This window comes from Ranitomeya variabilis, chromosome 2 (genome assembly GCF_051348905.1).
Source record: "Ranitomeya variabilis isolate aRanVar5 chromosome 2, aRanVar5.hap1, whole genome shotgun sequence".
Taxonomy (NCBI): Eukaryota; Metazoa; Chordata; class Amphibia; order Anura; family Dendrobatidae; genus Ranitomeya; species Ranitomeya variabilis.
Window position 1 is genome coordinate 457,224,965 of NC_135233.1, and position 17,088 is coordinate 457,242,052.

The 17,088-nt window shown below is 47.1% G+C and overlaps 1 protein-coding gene across 1 annotated transcript in view; it reads right to left on the reverse strand.

Annotated features, from left to right (window-relative positions):
- Positions 1 to 15,521, reverse strand: part of CCS (copper chaperone for superoxide dismutase) — a 41,990-nt gene extending 26,469 nt beyond the window's left edge. Inside the window, exons 1-5 of the mRNA XM_077287372.1 lie at positions 15,260 to 15,521; positions 11,838 to 11,910; positions 8,499 to 8,636; positions 8,029 to 8,206; positions 7,796 to 7,856 (exon numbers count right to left, since the gene is read on the reverse strand). Of these exons, the coding sequence (XP_077143487.1) occupies positions 7,796 to 7,856; positions 8,029 to 8,206; positions 8,499 to 8,636; positions 11,838 to 11,910; positions 15,260 to 15,295 (486 nt within the window). The 5' untranslated portion in view covers positions 15,296 to 15,521. The remainder of the gene's footprint in view (positions 1 to 7,795; positions 7,857 to 8,028; positions 8,207 to 8,498; positions 8,637 to 11,837; positions 11,911 to 15,259) is intronic.
- Positions 15,522 to 17,088: the final 1,567 nt, after the last annotated feature.

Consider the following 17,088-nt stretch of genomic DNA (forward strand, 5'->3'; position numbering starts at 1 on the left):
AATCCCGCCCCCCACCACATTACCACACATAATCCCACCACACATAATCCCGCCCCCACCACATTACCACACATAATCCGCCCCCACATTACCACACGAGGCTCTGTCCCCGCACATTACCACACGAGGATCCATCCCTGCACATTACCACACGATGCTCCGTCCCCCCACATTACCACACGAGGCTCCGTCCCCACACATTACCACACGAGGCTCCGTCCCCGCACATTACCACACGAGGCTCCGTCCCCACACATTACCACACGAGGCTCCGTCCCAGCACATTACCACACGAGGCTCCTCCCCCCCGCATTACCACACGCAGCACTTTCTATGTAATTCTTTCCTTTCTATGTAATTCAACCACGTCAGCCAAGGTAAACGTACATTTAATTGCATAATCACCAGCAGCGTTAATTAGAAAGCAATGAGCGTGCCGAGCGTTAGCTGGCTGGAAACAGCTAGTATATAGATATAGATATATACATACCTATACCTTATTAACCCCTTTATGAGCTATGATGTATAGGTTCGTCGTAGGTCACCTCCCTCTCTGGTGGGGGCTCAGATCAGCTTCCATGCTCCCCCAACAGCTGTGTTTGGAATTGTGATCTACCCGTGGCTGTTAACATGTTAAATACCACTGTCAATCATCCACTGTCAATCATTGACATCAGCATTTAACTCATGCTTACCAGAAGTGCCCGTCACATAATCGCAGGGTGCCAATGGGTTGGTATGACAGCCGGAGATCTGCAGAAGACCCCATGCCTGTCATTGCAAATCTTCTCCTACACACAGCTTCAAGTCTCCTAGGGGGACTACTGAAGCAAGTAAAAGTTTTTAAAAAAAAAATATATATAAAAAAAATATATATAAAAGTTCAAATAACCCCCCCCCCCCCTTTTTACCCCATTCAAAATAAAACAATACTAATAAATACACATTTGGTATGGCCAAGTTCAGAATCAACCTATCAAAATACAAAATAAAATAATCCGATCAGTAACTGGCATAGCGAGAAAAAAATCAAGACACCAGAATTACGTTTTTTTGGTCGCCGCAATAACAGGCGATCAAAATATTGCCTGAAGAAGGAGCCACTGTGCTCTGAAAGCTTGCAAACATATTTTCTGGTTAGCCAATAAAGGTATCACTCCTAGAATACTTCTGTCATCATTGGGCAGAAAAGTATTCACATCGATTTTTCTGGCTAACACGGTACCACAATACAATTTGTTATTGTACATCATCATATCTACCCCAAAATGGTATCAATAAAAGTCAACTCAGCGCACCAAAATTAAGCCCTCACCCAGCCCCAGATCCCAAAAATGAAGACGCTACTTGTCTCAGAAAATGGCGCCATTTTATTTTTTATTTTTTTAATCAAACGGAATTTTTCTCACCGCTTAAATTAAAAAAAAAAGAACCTATACATGTTTGGTGTCTACAAACCCGTAATGACCCAGAGAATCATAATGGTAGGTCAGTTTTAACATTTACTAAAGATGGCTTTTCTCCTGTTTTTCAGTAAATTATGTGGTAAATCAATGGTGTTGTTCAAGAGTAGAATTTGTCCACCAAAAAATAATCCCTCACATGGCCATATTAAAGGTTAAAGAAAAAAAAAAAAAGCTATAGCTCTGGGAAGATGGGGAGCTAAAAAAAAGCAAAGGCAGGTAAGTTGCAATTACCGGTACTTGCCTATTTGTGCTTAGGTACATTTTTTGTTTTTAGCATTTTTGCTGCACGCATTTGTCACAAAACCTGAAGGGATTCCTGATACCAGCAAAGTGAATGAGAATCCTTAAGGCTCATACTCATGTTGCTTATTTGTGACTTGCAGATATGGTGCAGATTCAAATCTGCAGCATGTCAATTCTTTCAGTAATTTTGCAGCGGTTTTTTTTTTTTTTTCTTCACCCATTGACTTCAATGGAGTCACTCAAAAACGCTATAAAAATTCAGGTCTAAAAATGACTGCTGCTTTTTTTGTATGTATGTCTAGGCAGCAGTGAATGCTACAGAGATAGATAGTAGCTCATTTGGCCTCAGTGTCAATATGAGAGTCAAATGTCCCCTGGGTGTCCCTGAGGTACATTAATATGGAAACTATTCTCTCATTGTTTAAAAGGTAAAGGTGTATTAAACATATTATGGTTATGTGTGGTTGTTAGCTAGATAGAGACAGAAACATATAGACATCAATTACATGATAAATAATATTTTCTGTAATATTTCGGGGGGTTGTGCAATTCCAGGTCTGTCTGTCTATATCTATCGTCTATCTCTATTGCTGTTCAAGAACGCTAGAAAAACACAGGTGAAAAAACGGTAATTAGTTCTTACCGGTAATTGTATTTCCAGGAATCCACCTGACAGCACCATCGGAGGACGTCCTTCTTATCCGCAGTGGGACAGGAACCACAAGTTAAAAGGACCCTCCCCACTCCACCCACCAGTGATTTTCTAAGTACCACATCTGGATGGATGCAAAAAAGAGAGTTTATTTACAATTACACACCAATGTTACATCACATTAGTCAGTAGTAAAAGTTTGCAGTGGGAGGGAACTAGTAGTGCTGTCAGGTGGATTCCTGGAAATACAATTACCGGTAAGAACTAATTACCGTTTTCCAGTCCACCACCTGACAGCACCATTGGAGAATACCAAAGGATGTTAACTAGGGTGGGACTACTGCATGTAAGACTTTTCTACCAAAGGTTAATTGGTCTGATACGACATCTAATTTATAGTGTCTAGCAAAGGTAGAAAGACTAGTCCAAGTCGCCGCCCTACAGATTTGCTCAGCTGAGGCACCCCCTTTCTCTGCCCATGATGTAGAAATGGCTCGTGTTGAGTGGGCCCTAAGAGTGTCTGGGGGATCTTTCCCTTGGTTTGTATATGCTAGGCTAATCATGTTTTTAATCCACCTAGCAATGGTTGATTTTGCTGCCTTGCAACCCCTATTTGGACCACCGTATTGAATAAATAAGTTAGTGTCCCGTCTCCAGCTTTCTGTCGCCCCCAGGTATTTTAGAACAGTCTCCCTAACGTCAAGGTTATGGTAGACCCCTTCTTTTGCATTTTTAGGGTGTTGGCAGAAAGAAGGAAGGATTATTTCCTGATTTATATTGGTAGATGATACTACTTTGGGGAGGAAAGCTGGGTTATGTTTGAAGACTAATCTGTCGTCAAAGATTTGAAGATATGGGATCTGGATAGAAAGAGCCTGCATCTCCCCTAGCCTTTTAGCCGATGTGATGGCAATCAGGAAGGCGGTTTTAAAGGAGAGATTGGCTATGTCCATATCTTCTGACAGTAAGTAAGGGGTTTTACACAAAGTGTTAAGGACCAGGTTTAGGTCCCAAGGAGGAGTTGATTTCCTCACAAGTGGCCTCATTCTCTGTGTGGCCCTGGAAAATCTGGCTATCCAGGGATGGGAGGCTAGTGATGTATCAAAAAATACACTAAGTGCTGCAATCTGTACTTTTAGAGTACTAGGCCGAAGGCCCTTGTCAAATCCGAGTTGCAGGAAATCGAGGATCTTGGGGATATCTGGTTTTGAAGTATCCACATGACCTTCTCCCAGAAAGGAACAATACCGCTTCCAGATCTTGTTGTAAATCGCCGAAGTCACCGGCTTTCTGCTTGCCTGGAGTGTGGTAATGACCTCTTCTGACAGGCCTCTGGATCTTAGGGTTTGCCGTTCAGGATCCAAGCAGATAGGTGCAGAGAGTCTGGATTCTTGTGGAACACCAGACCCTGAAGCAGAAGGTCCTGCCTGTTCGGTAGAAAGACTGGTTCTTCTGTTGACATCCTGGACAGTAGAGAAAACCAGCTTCTTTTCGGCCAGAAGGGAACCACCAGGATTACAGTTGCTCTCTCGTCTCGTATCTTCCTGAGTGTCTTCGATATCAGAGGAAGAGGCGGAAATGCATACAGGAGGCCTTCTCCCCAATACTGAGACAAGGCGTCTACTCCTGTGGCTCCATCTAGAGGATTCAGAGAAAAAAAATGCTCTGACCTTTGCGTTTGACCTGGCGGCAAAGAGGTCCACCTGAGGTGTGCCCCATTTCTGGCATAGACCGCTGAATACTTCCGGGTTCAGTTCCCACTCTCCGGGATGTACCGACTTTCGGCTCAAGAAATCTGCTAGTTGATTCTTGGCCCCTTCCAGGTGAACTGCCGAGATGGATTTGACAGATCTTTCTGCCCACCTGAAAATCTGGTCTGCTAAGTGTTGCAGTGGTGGATGTCTCGGACCTCCCTGGTGTCTCAGAAATGCCACTGCTGTGACATTGTCGGACAGTATTCTCACGTGTCTGTCTCGGACCAATGACTGGGCCTGGCTCAACACTTTCCAGATCGCATACAGCTCTCTGAAATTCGATGATCTTGCCGCAATCTGAGGAGTCCATTCTCCCTGGTAGTATGTTCTTCCTATATGACCGCCCCATCCGTATTGACTGGCGTCTGTGGTAACCGTAACACAGGGATCGAGTACCCACGGTACTCCCTCTCTCAGGTTCCTCGGTCTGGTCCACCAGGTTAGGGATCTCTTCACTGACGGAGACACAAGCATCTTCCTGTCTAGGGAACTCTGTTTCCTGTTCCAGGATCCTAGGACTTCTCTTTGCAACTCCCGTGAGTGGAATTGGCTCCATTTCACACAGGGTATGCATGCTGTCATGAAGCCGAGTATCCTCATTGCATCTCTTATGGAGGGGGTACTTCTTCTGAATTGATGGATGTGTCTGATCAAGGCCTCTTGTCTGTCTTCTGGTAAGAAAAATGTTCTTAGATTGGAATCCAAGATCACCCCCAAAAATTTTATTCTGGAATTTGGAACCAGGCAGGACTTTTTCCAGTTCACAATCCACCCCAGCTCTTGTAGGATGGAAAGGGTGAAAGTGCAGTCTATCTTGAGGAGTTTCTGTGATTTCGCCATTATCAGGAAGTCGTCCAGGTATGGGACTATGGTCACATTCTGATTCCTCAGATAGGCCACCACTTCCGACATCAGCTTGGTAAAGATCCTGGGCGCTGAAGCAAGCCCGAAGGGGAGACATCTGAACTGAAAGTGATGTACAATCCCCCTGTTCATTATGGCAAACCTCAGGAATTTTTGGTAGGAGAGGTGTATCGGGACATGATGGTATGCGTTGCTCAGATCTAGGGTACACATTACCATGTCTTTGTCTATTAGAGGCGTCGTGGATCTTATAGATTCCATCCGGAATCTTTTGTACCGGACCCATTTGTTTAATGGTTTTAAGTTTATAATCGTCCGGGAGTCCCCGGACGGTTTCTTTATTGAAAATAAATGGGAATAATGGCCTTCGCCTCTTTCTGAGATGGGAACTGGCACAATCGCTTCAAATTCTAACAGCTCCTGGATGTTTGTCCACATGGAGGAGTCGGAGAGCGGGCAAGGTCGGGTTACTACAAATCTTTCTGGGGGACTGCCGGAGAATTCTAATTTGTATCCCTGTGCAATTACTTGTAGAATCCAAGGATTCTGGGACACCTTCTGCCAACCCCCTAGAAATTTCTGTAATCGACCTCCCACCTTTATGTCATTTATTTGACTTTGGTGTACCTGCAGTAGGGAAGATGGAGTCTCTACCTTTTCCACCCTTGGGATAAGACCACCTCCCAGTCTTCCCTTTCCCCTTGTAGTCTGTCCTCTGACCAGGTCGGGACCTACGAAAGGGCTGATATTTTTTGGTATTCTCCTCAGGGAAACCCTTCTTTTTATCTGAGGCCTTTTCTAGAATATCGTCTAGAATTGGCCCAAATACTTTATTTTCTGAGAATGGGATTCCACACAATTTATTTTTTGACTGGAGATCCCCCGACCAGGTTTTTAGCCATATGGCTCTTCTGGCCGCATTAGACAGGGATTCGCTTCTAGCCGCAAACCTTACAGATTCGGCAGAAGCGTCTGCCATAAAGCCTGTTGCGAGTTTGAGCAATGGCAATGATTTAAGGATAACCTCTCTGGAAGTCTTGGCTTTGAGGTGATCCTCTAAATCGTCAATCCATAAGTGCATTGACCGGGCTACGGAGGTTGCCGCTATATTGGCCCGTATTATTGCCGCGGAGGACTCCAAAGTTCTCCTTAGCAAACCGTCTGCTTTACGATCCATAGGATCTTTTAATGCGGAAGAGTCCTCAAATCGAATTGAGGTCTTCTTCGCCACCTTTGCTAGTGGGACATCGATCTTGGGAACTTCATCCCACACTTTAATGTCTTCAGGGTTGTAGGGCAGACGAAGTCTAAAGTCCCTGGGAATCACTAGCTTCTTCTCCGCTTCCTGCCACTCTTCCAGGATCATGGAACGAATGTGGTTGTTGACGGGGAAGACTTTTGTCACCTGGGCATGTAATCCGCCAAACATCTCGTCCTGGATCGAGGTCTCCTCTGGTGTATCTTGTAGCTGCATGGTGTTACGCACAGCATAAAGAAGCTCATCCGTGTCTGTTGCGGAGAAGAGATATCTCTTCCCTCTGCCCACAGATCCGTCTCTTTCTTCCTGGTCAGAATCCCCCGAAACCTCACCCTCGGAAGAGGGGCTAGATTCCCTCGGCCTCTTCCGTGAAGTCTGCGGTTCTGACTGAGTAGCCTGGGGAAGATTCAAGCTTGAGATAGAAGCCTGAACCTCCTGTCGAATCATGGTCCTCATACTGGATAGCAGCGCTGTCTGCTCATCACCCACAATTTTGGATGTGCATGATTTGCACAATGGTTTCCGCCAGTTTTCCGGAAACTTAGTGGAACATATCGGGCATTTATTTTTCCCCGATTTTTTCCTTTCGGCTGTGGGGATGGAAGGCTCAGCCTAGGGTAAAATAGAGATACGTGGCACCGTAAGTAGGGAGCAGGGGGAGGGGTGAGCTTTGTGGTATGGCTTTGCATAGCCCACTCACGTGCCCCTGAAGCTGGTCAGTCCCCTCAGGTCTGGCAGTCTCCTCCATTAGTGCAGATGACAATATGTACGTATAGCCGAGTGCTCCCTTTGTCAGGATGGCCGGCGGTATACAGACCCCCCTGGTGAGATTATATAGGTTTTACCTGGTTGATCCTGCCCTCCTTACCGCCGCTGCGGTGACCGCGCTGAGCCCCTCACCGAGGCCGGCGCTGCTGCCGGCGTCATCCTCCATGCTGGCCGCACCGGAAGTGACGCGGTCGTCGCGACCGGAAGTGACGCGGCCGCTGGACCCGGAAACCGCGGCCGCACGCTGGAGCCGGCCGCTGCTGGAAGCGGTCGCCGCACACACCTCCCGGCATGCAGGCACCCGGGCCGAGAGCCCCCTGAGGAGGAAGCGGACCCGACCCCAGGAGCAGCGCTACACTGGGGAGGCTGAGGGACCCCCCATGGCAGGTATCAGCCGCAGATATCTTGCGGCGGGGAAGGGAAAGGCTGGGCCCCCCCGATCCCCACCATCTGCACAGCACCGTCGGAGGACGTCTTGCAGTTCCTATCCGCAGTGGGACAGGAAAAACACTGGTGGGTGGAGTGGGGAGGGTCCTTTTAACTTGTGGTTCCTGTCCCACTGCGGATAAGAAGGACGTCCTCCGATGGTGCTGTCAGGTGGTGGACTGGAAAAGGAATGCAAAAACACATTTAAAAAAATGCATGTTTTTTGCAGCTGCGCATTTCCTGCCAAGAGATGCAGAAATGGTGCAGAAATTACTGCATCTAAATACTAAATATGTGCACATAGCCTAACTAAAAGGAGACAACCCCTTTAAAACTGTCTAGCATAAAATAATCTGGTACTCACACTATCTGCTTGTCCAGGACTCCCGTGATTGTTTCCTTCAGGATTGTAATGTCCGCCACAACTGTTTTAAAACAGAAAATATTATTTATTTACAAAATGTTCACCCGGCTGTAAATGTATGGATTTTGTTTCCCACTCAAAGCACTGCCACACACATAGGTCAGGAATTTATAAATCTCGATAATGTCCACCTACTAAAATGTAATATAATGTTGCATCAATTAAACAATTACCTCTCGCATCCCATTGACAGATCGCCAAATTCATGAATATGAAAACCATGGAGTCCAGGACGTAGCCCATCCACAACTCCGTCAATAATACAAGTTTTCTCAGAAACTTGAAGAAAACGAACAACGCCCTGTATCAATCCAACTCCTTCCAACATGGCCACGGCGGCTCCCAGGTTCTCTGGAAAGAAAACAGGGACTACGTAATGGTGAAGATATCATGGCAGATCAAATGTCCATCTTCCCACCAAGGGAGGACGTCTCTTCAATATGTAACTAGATCGGTTACAATTTAGATATTAGTACTAGTGATGAGCGAACGTGGTCAGATAAGGTGTTATCTGAGCATGCTCGGGTGCTAACAGCTGCACTAAAATTATGGATTGGGATATTTTTGACGTTTTTTTTCATTATGTAAGTAAAATTGGTTAGTTCCCAAAAAAGAAAAAAAAACAAAAACAAAAAAAACTTACGGGATTTAATGCTTCCCATTCCCTTTAACACTGCCCGTCGTCCGGTACTCTCCAGCAGCTTCTGCACCTCCGATGCTGGTAACGTGGTCTCCACCACCACGGCTTCAGAGGCTAGACTGACATTCATGTTCTGTACACCTGTCCCCATAGAAACACATGGAGAATAAAATAAATCCGAAATGATGATAAAAGTTTCAGGAGTTTCATCCATGTTTTTCATTTATAACACTCAGACCTTGCATAGTCTATGGGGCTGTTCACATGTCTGATTTTTTTAAATGGACCAAGCACAAAGTTGCTGAGACATGTCTGAGTGTCAGATCAAAATCAACAATGCAATTTTATGGGTCTGTGAAAAAAGCAGACAGCACTGCAGCCAATCAGTGGCCACTGATCGGCTGCAGCTTTCACTATCCTGTCATAGCAAAAGAAAAAGTTCTTTGGAAGCAGCCATCATTATTCAGTTACTGCTCTTCCACTCACACAGAATAGTAAAAGCTGCAGCCAATCAATGGTTGCAGTGGTCACACAACATTGTTTTTTTTTGTCAGGTGACCAGAAGGGGACACAGCTCTGTCATTGGAGGAACACCACAAGTATGGTGGGTAAGCATAAGAGTGAGGCCGGGTTTTTCATTTTCATGTATGGCATACGTTTTGTACATCAGCAATGTCAAGTATAATAACAGGTCTTGTGTGGTTGCCTGTGTTAAAAGTTACAGTTGAGCCATAAAAACTTACCGCCGCATGGCATCTGTTTTTTTACCGCACCTATTGAGTGTAAAATGAACCTGCCATAAATGTTTCCCAGACCCAAAACCATTAATATGACCATGTAACCCTTTAAAAATAGATAATCCAGTCAATCCTTTACAGCCCCAAAATACTGCTCCAGCAGCGAGAAATGGCATTTTGAAGTTGTGTTGGAAAATCCATTGGGCCATAACGATGCACTTACAGCTTCTCAGCCAGCGCTGTATTTTCTATCTAGCAGCACTCTCCTCTGGCTGATTGAGGTTTTTCTTGCATTTGTATACGATTTCTGACCTGTCGATCACCCAGAGAAGGATGCTGCATAGTAGGATATACAGTGTGAGGCTGAGAAGCTGTAAGTGCATCGTCACTTCCCAGTGCACTTCCAGACAACTTCAAGACACTGATTTCTTGCAGCTGGGGCAGCACTCTGCGACCATAAAGAGGTCGACTGCCTTATTAAGAGCTACACAGTCAGATTATTGATTTGGTGGGGGGTTAAGGTTCCTAACAGCTTCCATTTGAGGGGCAAAACTTATCCAAAAAAACAGATCATATTAGTGCATTCTACGACTTTTTTCAAGGGCCATCTGTAAAAATGTTCATGTAAATTACACCAGTGCCTTGCATTGGATAGGGTCTTAGTGATGAGCGAGCATGCTCAGATGTTATCAGAGTATCTCAGTGTGCTCAAGTAACATGATCCACCCACTGTTGTTAACCAGTTAAACCCTCCTGTCAATCTCTAAAGGTACCTTCACACTAAACGATATCGCTAGCGATCCGTGACGTTGCAGCGTCCTGGCTAGCGATATCGTTGAGTGTGACACGCAGCAGCGATCAGGATCCTGCTGTGATATCGCTGGTCGTTGAAGAAAGTTCAGAACTTTATTTGGTCGTCAGACCGGCGTGTATCGTCGTGTTTGACACCAAAAGCAACGATACCAGCGATGTTTTACAATGGTAACCAGGGTAAACATCGGGTTGCTAAGCGCAGGGCTGCGCTTAGTAACCCGATGTTTACCCTGGTTACCAGTGTAAAATGTAAAATAACAAACAGTACATACTCACCTTCGCGTCCCCCGGCGTCCGCTTCCCACACTGACTGAGCGCCGGCCATAAAGTGAAAGCACAGCACAGCGGTGACGTCACTGCTCTGCTGTTAGGGCCGGCGCTCAGTCAGTGCAGGAAGCGGACGCGAAGGTGAGTATGTACTGTTTGTTTTTTTACATTTTACACTGGTAACCAGGGTAAACATCGGGTTACTAAGCGCGGCCCTGCGCTTAGCAACCCAATGTTTACCCTGGTTACCCGGGGACCTCGGCATCGTTGGTCGCTGGAGAGCGGTCTGTGTGACAGCTCTCCAGCGACCAAACAGCGACGCTGCAGCGATCGGCATCGTTGTCAGTATCGCTGCAGCGTCGCTTAGTGTGAAGGTACCTTATCAGCGGGATTTAATATGTGACGGCTGAAAGCACATAATTCCGGAAGCCCATTGGCACCCCTGTCACATAATCAGGGGGTGCTGATGAGTTTTCATGACAGCTAGGGATCTGCAGAAGACCCTGCTGCATGTCATTACGATACTCCCGTGAATGACAGTTCGTGGCTTATGTTCATAAGAGATCGTGATATCTGCATAGGAGTGCTGATGCATTGCTATGTATAGCACAGGTGATGAGACGATCGCAGCTTTAAATTAAATAAAAATTAAGTTTTTCAAAATTTAAAAAAAAAAAAAGCACTAAAGTTCAAATCACCCAGTTCTTGGTCAACTGAAAATAAAAAAAAATACACATATTTGTTATTACTGTTTTTAGAAATGTCCGATCTATCAAAATATAAAATAAATTAATCCAATCGGGAAAAATAAAAAAAATCAACACACCAGAATTAAGTTTTTTGGCAGCCGTAGCAAAATGGTATCAGTAAAAATGTCAGCTCAAAGCGCAAAAATTTGAAAAAATAAATGTAATTGGTTATTTTTTTGCCTTTTTATCCTTTGTTGTCTATGTTTTATCTGTGTATGTAATAAACTTGGACATATTTGTTATTTTGTTATCAGGGCGCAAAAAGTATACGATACAGGTCTGAGAAAATAGCGACAAACGTAAACTTTTTTTCTTACAAATTTCACAATTTATTTCACCACCTAAATAAAAAATCAAACTATACATGTTTGGTATCTTTGTACTCATACCGACCTGGAGAATCATATTGCCAAGTCAGTTTTACCAAATAGTGAACATGATAAATAAAAAAAAATCCCCCCAAAATTGTGAAAAATGTTTTTTTTTGTTTTTTATTTTTTTGGGGGGAGGGGGATTTCACATCACTTGGAATTCCCCCCCCCCTCATTTTCCAATACATTAGATGGTAAAATCAATGGTGCTATTGAAAAGTACAACTGCTCCGCAAAAATGAAGCCCTCATGTGGCCATAATGACAGAAATAGAAAAAATGTTATGGCTCTTGGAAGAAGGGGAGGAAAACATGAAAAAAAACAAACAAAGGGAAAATTGCCCAGGGGTGAAGGGGTTAAAATTAGGTTCATCATAAGAACACTGATGTTAAGGTTTTCAGTTACCTTTTACATCCTGTAAGGAGTTCTTTATTGCAAGGACGCATTTTTCGCAAGTCATCTGAACTGCAAACTCCAACTAGAAAATAAGAAAAAAAAAATAAGATCAGAAAACGGGAGAAAATAAACAGCATATTGGTGGCGAGACGAACAATGTACAATAAGCAACAATTAATTTAGTAAGGGTGTGACTCAGCGACGGACTGGGACCAAAATTCAGCCCTGGCATTTGACAGCACACAGGCCCAAGCTGCCCACCCACGAACCTTAAATGGGATTATCTATTACTAGTATCACCCTGCCTGGAGGTAATCAAGATTTACTAAAAGACCTAAATTTCTATATAAAATTGAATAATAGCAATATATCAGACACATACCAACAAACCATAACCAAATATTACCAGCATATACAGCATTGATCATCCCACCATTCCACCTCACAGCCCCCTATATAATATGATGGTCTACCCCACAGCCCCCTATATAGTATGATGGTCTACCCAACAGCCCCCTATATAGTATGATGGTCTACCCAACAGCCCCCTATATAGTATGATGGTCTACCCAACAGCCCCCTATATAGTATGATGGTATACCCAACAGTAATAAAAAAAATGGAGTAGGTTCACTTGTATTTTTGATAACCAGACAGGCAAAACTAACAGCTGTGAGCTCCAACCCTTGGCTGTCAACATTAATTAGCAAGGCTGGTTATCAAGTTTAGAGGGGTCCCTATGCTGGTTTTTAAATTACCGTATTTTCTGGTGTATAAGACGACCCCCAACTTTTCCATATAAAATATGGAGTTTGGGATATACTCACCGTATAAGACGGGGGTCATCTTATACGGCGTGTGCTGTCTGGATGGTTCCCAGGGTCTGGAGGAGAGGAGACTCTCCTTCAGGCCCTGAGATCCATATTAATGTAAAATAAAAAAAGAATACAAAATATGAATATACTTATTTTTATTCTTTTTTTTACATTAATATGGATCCCAGGGCCTGAAGGAGAGTCTCCTCTCCTCTAGACCCTGGGAACCATCCAGGACCGCTCCTTGCACACGCCATACCCAGCGTATAAGACGACCCCCGACTTTTGAGAAGATTTTCAGGGGTTAAAAAGTCATCTTATACGCCAGAAAATACAGTATTTAAAAAAAATGGAGTGGAGTCCCCCCTATTTTTGACAACCAGCCAAGCCAAAGCTGACAGCTGAAGGCTGGTGTTATCAAGCTAGTAAGGGGCCATGGATTTACCCCTCCAGCCTAAAAACAGCAGCTTGCAGCCACCCAGAAAAGGCACACCTATTAGATGAGCCAATTGTGGCGCTTTGCCCGACTCTTCCCACTTGCCCTGTAGTGGTGGCAAGTGGGCTTTATATTTGTGGGGTTGATGTCACCTTTGTGACATCAAGTCAATGGCTTAGTAATGAAGAGGCATCTATAAAACACCTATCAATTACTAATCCTATAGTTATATGATAAATGAAGACACAGACAGAATAAAGTCCTTTATTAGAAAAGAAACAAAACACTTTTTCATTTATATTTAAAAATAACAAACACAGTTATACTCACCTAACACCTATTCCACTGAAGTCCTCGTTCTCCTGCAATAAAACAAAAAAATAACAATATCCCTCACCTGTCCATCATTCTGTCCCACGCTGTAATCCATGTCTGGGGATAAATAGTTTTCAACCTGGACGGTGCAAAGATGTGACCGTCCCGGGTGAAAACCACTGGTGAATGAGCTGCTGAGAGCGCAGCATCAGTGACTGGCGGTGACATCATCGAGGTTACTGTGGGTCACAGACTGCGTTCCCAGCCGGGCTGAACTGCGGTGATCTCAGCACTATGGGGAAAAAGTCACAAAGTTCACTGCAGTTCAGCTCCGCGAGTTCACCGCAATCTCACAGTGATCTGCGTATGCACAAAACAAGAGCCATGGGACGCTGCGCAGGCCCCTGAAGTCCTGAAATGCTGTGCTTTCCCCCGAGGTCCTTGGACGCTGCACCCGCCACTGCGCACGCCTGGACCCGGAGCCCTGAGACGCCTCGCACACCTGGACCGCCTCGCACGCCTGGACCTGGAGCCCCGGGATGTCGCGCACGCCTGGATCTGGAGCCATGGGACGCCTGGACCTGGAGCCCCGGGATGCGGCGCACGCCTCGACCTGGAGCCCCGGGATGCGGCGCACGCCTCGACCTGGAGCCCCGGGATGCGGCGCACGCCTCGACCTGGAGCCCCGGGATGCGGCGCACGCCTCGACCTGGAGCCCCGGGATGCGGCGCACGCCTCGACCTGGAGCCCCGGGATGCGGCGCACGCCTCGACCTGGAGCCCCGGGACGCGGCGCACGCCTCGACCTGGAGCCCCGGGACGCGGCGCACGCCTCGACCTGGAGCCCCGGGACGCGGCGCACGCCTCGACCTGGAGCCCCGGGACGCCGCGCACGCCTCGACCTGGAGCCATGGGACGCCTCGACCTGGAGCCATGGGACGCCTCGACCTGGAGCCATGGGACGCCTGGACCTGGAGCCATGGGACGCCTGGACCTGGAGCCATGGGACGCCTGGACCTGGAGCCATGGGACGCCTGGACCTGGAGCCATGGGACGCCTGGACCTGGAGCCATGGGACGCCTGGACCTGGAGCCATGGGACGCCTGGACCTGGAGCCATGGGACGCCTGGACCTGGAGCCATGGGACGCCTGGACCTGGAGCCATGGGACGCCTGGACCTGGAGCCCTGGGACGCCTGGACCTGGAGCCCTGGGACGACGACGCACACGCCTGGACCTGGAGCCCTGGGACGACGACGCACACGCCTGGACCTGGAGCCCTGGGACGACGCCGCACACGCCTGGACCTGGAGCCCTGGGACGACGCCGCACACGCCTGGACCTGGAGCCCTGGGACGACGCCGCACACGCCTGGACCTGGAGCCCTGGGACGACGCCGCACACGCCTGGACCTGGAGCCCTGGGACGACGACGCACACGCCTGGACCTGGAGCCCTGGGACGACGCACACGCCTGGACCTGGAGCCCCGGGATGTGGCGCACGCCTCGACCTGGAGCCATGGGACGCCTGGCCCCGGAGCCCTGAGACTCCTTGCACGCCTCGCATGCCTGGACCTGGAGCCCCAGGATGTCGCGCACGCCTGGACCTGGAGCCATGGGACGCCTGGACCTGGAGCCATGGGACGCCGTGCACGCCTGGACCTGGAGCCCCAGGATGTCGCGCACGCCTGGACCTGGAGCCCCCAGGACACCACGCACACCCATGACCAGAGCAATGTGACAAATCAGGATCCGGACACTGACACGTTATCTGACATGTAACCCAGGACTTGTGCACCTGACATAAGCTGCCGGTGACAGATGCTGCACACCATGCCTTACTGACACTTTGCTCAGTGATACCTACCTTGCACATGTCCCCGAGACTCTCCTGTGTATCCATGACGCTTGTCTATCTCTCCAGCAACCTTTGAGCTGACGGGCGTGTCGCCGAGCGCCCCTTCTGGTCCGCAGTGTGAGGCCCAGCCGCCCTCTCCGGCCGCTGCACTGTCCGCTGTGACCCGTAGGCTCCTGTATGCGCGGCCCCGGACACAAGTCTCATGTCATGACAGTCTGGCACCACCGGAGTGTACACCGCAGGTCTCCAGAAAGATGGCCGCACATGTGAAGACATTATCAGCAGATCACTACACTTTGTGCACCGAGGCGGTGGGCGGGGCTTTCTCTGGGCGCCATTTTTCGTGTTACATAACCCAGTCTGGTGGATGGATGCAGTCTGGTGGATGGATGCAGTCTGGTGGATGGATGCAGTCTGGTGGATGGATGCAGTCTGGTGGATGGATGCAGTCTGGTGGATGGATGCAGTCTGGTGGATGGATGCAGTCTGGTGGATGGATGCAGTCTGGTGGATGGATGCAGTCTGTGAGGAGTGCCATGTTTTATGCTCTGTCGTAACACGTCTGCAGGTCACTGTTCACATGCTTTGTTACTACAGCTGAGCTAAGATGCAGACATTAACCCCTTCATGAGCTCTGCTTATTTCGTTTGCATTCATTTCTGATAGCCGTCACTTTTTTTAATTAGTCGTATAACGCTACAATAAGTATTCTATTGATTCTCCATTTTTTTGTGTGAACTTGCCGTAATCATCAGGCCCATATACAAATAGTTGCTAACCAGGAACGTAACTACAATAGTTGCAGGGTTTGTATCATACTTGGACCTACAAAGAAATCCTCAGCGCTACCGGAGGGCATCCCCCGCGAGCCGATACATATAAACCGAAAAAAACCTTGCGGTAATGGATCAATATAATAGCTGAAAGTTATAATAAATCAGTGTGATAATACACAAAATCCATACCAAACGGGGGTAAGCAAAATAGACAATTTATTAGAAAATATATTTTTTACATAAGTCATTCAAAAGAGACAATAGTGAAAAGTGACCGATAACAGCCAAATAGATTAGCGCATGAGATGGTATAATGGTATAAAGTGCGCTATAAGATAGCACAAATATCACTTCTGCAAAGCCCGCAACATCTAATACACCGATGCCATAAATATAACAAGCGTAGTGTCGGTGAAGCCTCTAATAGAGTCATAAGTAAATAGGCTAGTAGTCATTACACTGGATATCCAAAGTCCTGGAATACTACAACATAAGACATACCGCAAGGTAAACCTAATAATAGTTATGCCATGCCTGGCTAAATACTAGTACCTTGAGACATAGCGGCAGCAGAGTGCGGGCATGCAAGCAGGATACAAGGAGCCTCGACATGCGTTTCACCACCTTGGCTTCGTCAGGAGGAGTTGTATCATACTTGGGCCCTGGAGCCTCAGCAGCCCAAAAAAAGTCCTTTTGACCCATATGAAAAGACCACTACTATTAAAGATTTGCAATAATTGGGTGATCCGTTGGAACTTCTGCATTGGGATCCAAGAGCATTAGGTTACACCACTGTTGCTCGCTCTACCAAAATGTCTAAATTTCCCAAAAAGCATTCAGGAAGGTGTATTTTGTGAGCGACGATGCTCCAATATTAGAGGGAGTCTTAGTGGTACAATGTCCAACTAAGGGGCATATAAGAGGTATGGCCAGGTTTTGCCCTAAAAATAGGGTAGTGGCTGTAGGGGAGCTGTCACTGTCAACTCCCCAAGCAGGGCCGGACTGGCCATCGGGCAGTGCTGGCAAATGCCAGAAGGGCCGGTGGCAGTAGTGGGCCGCTCG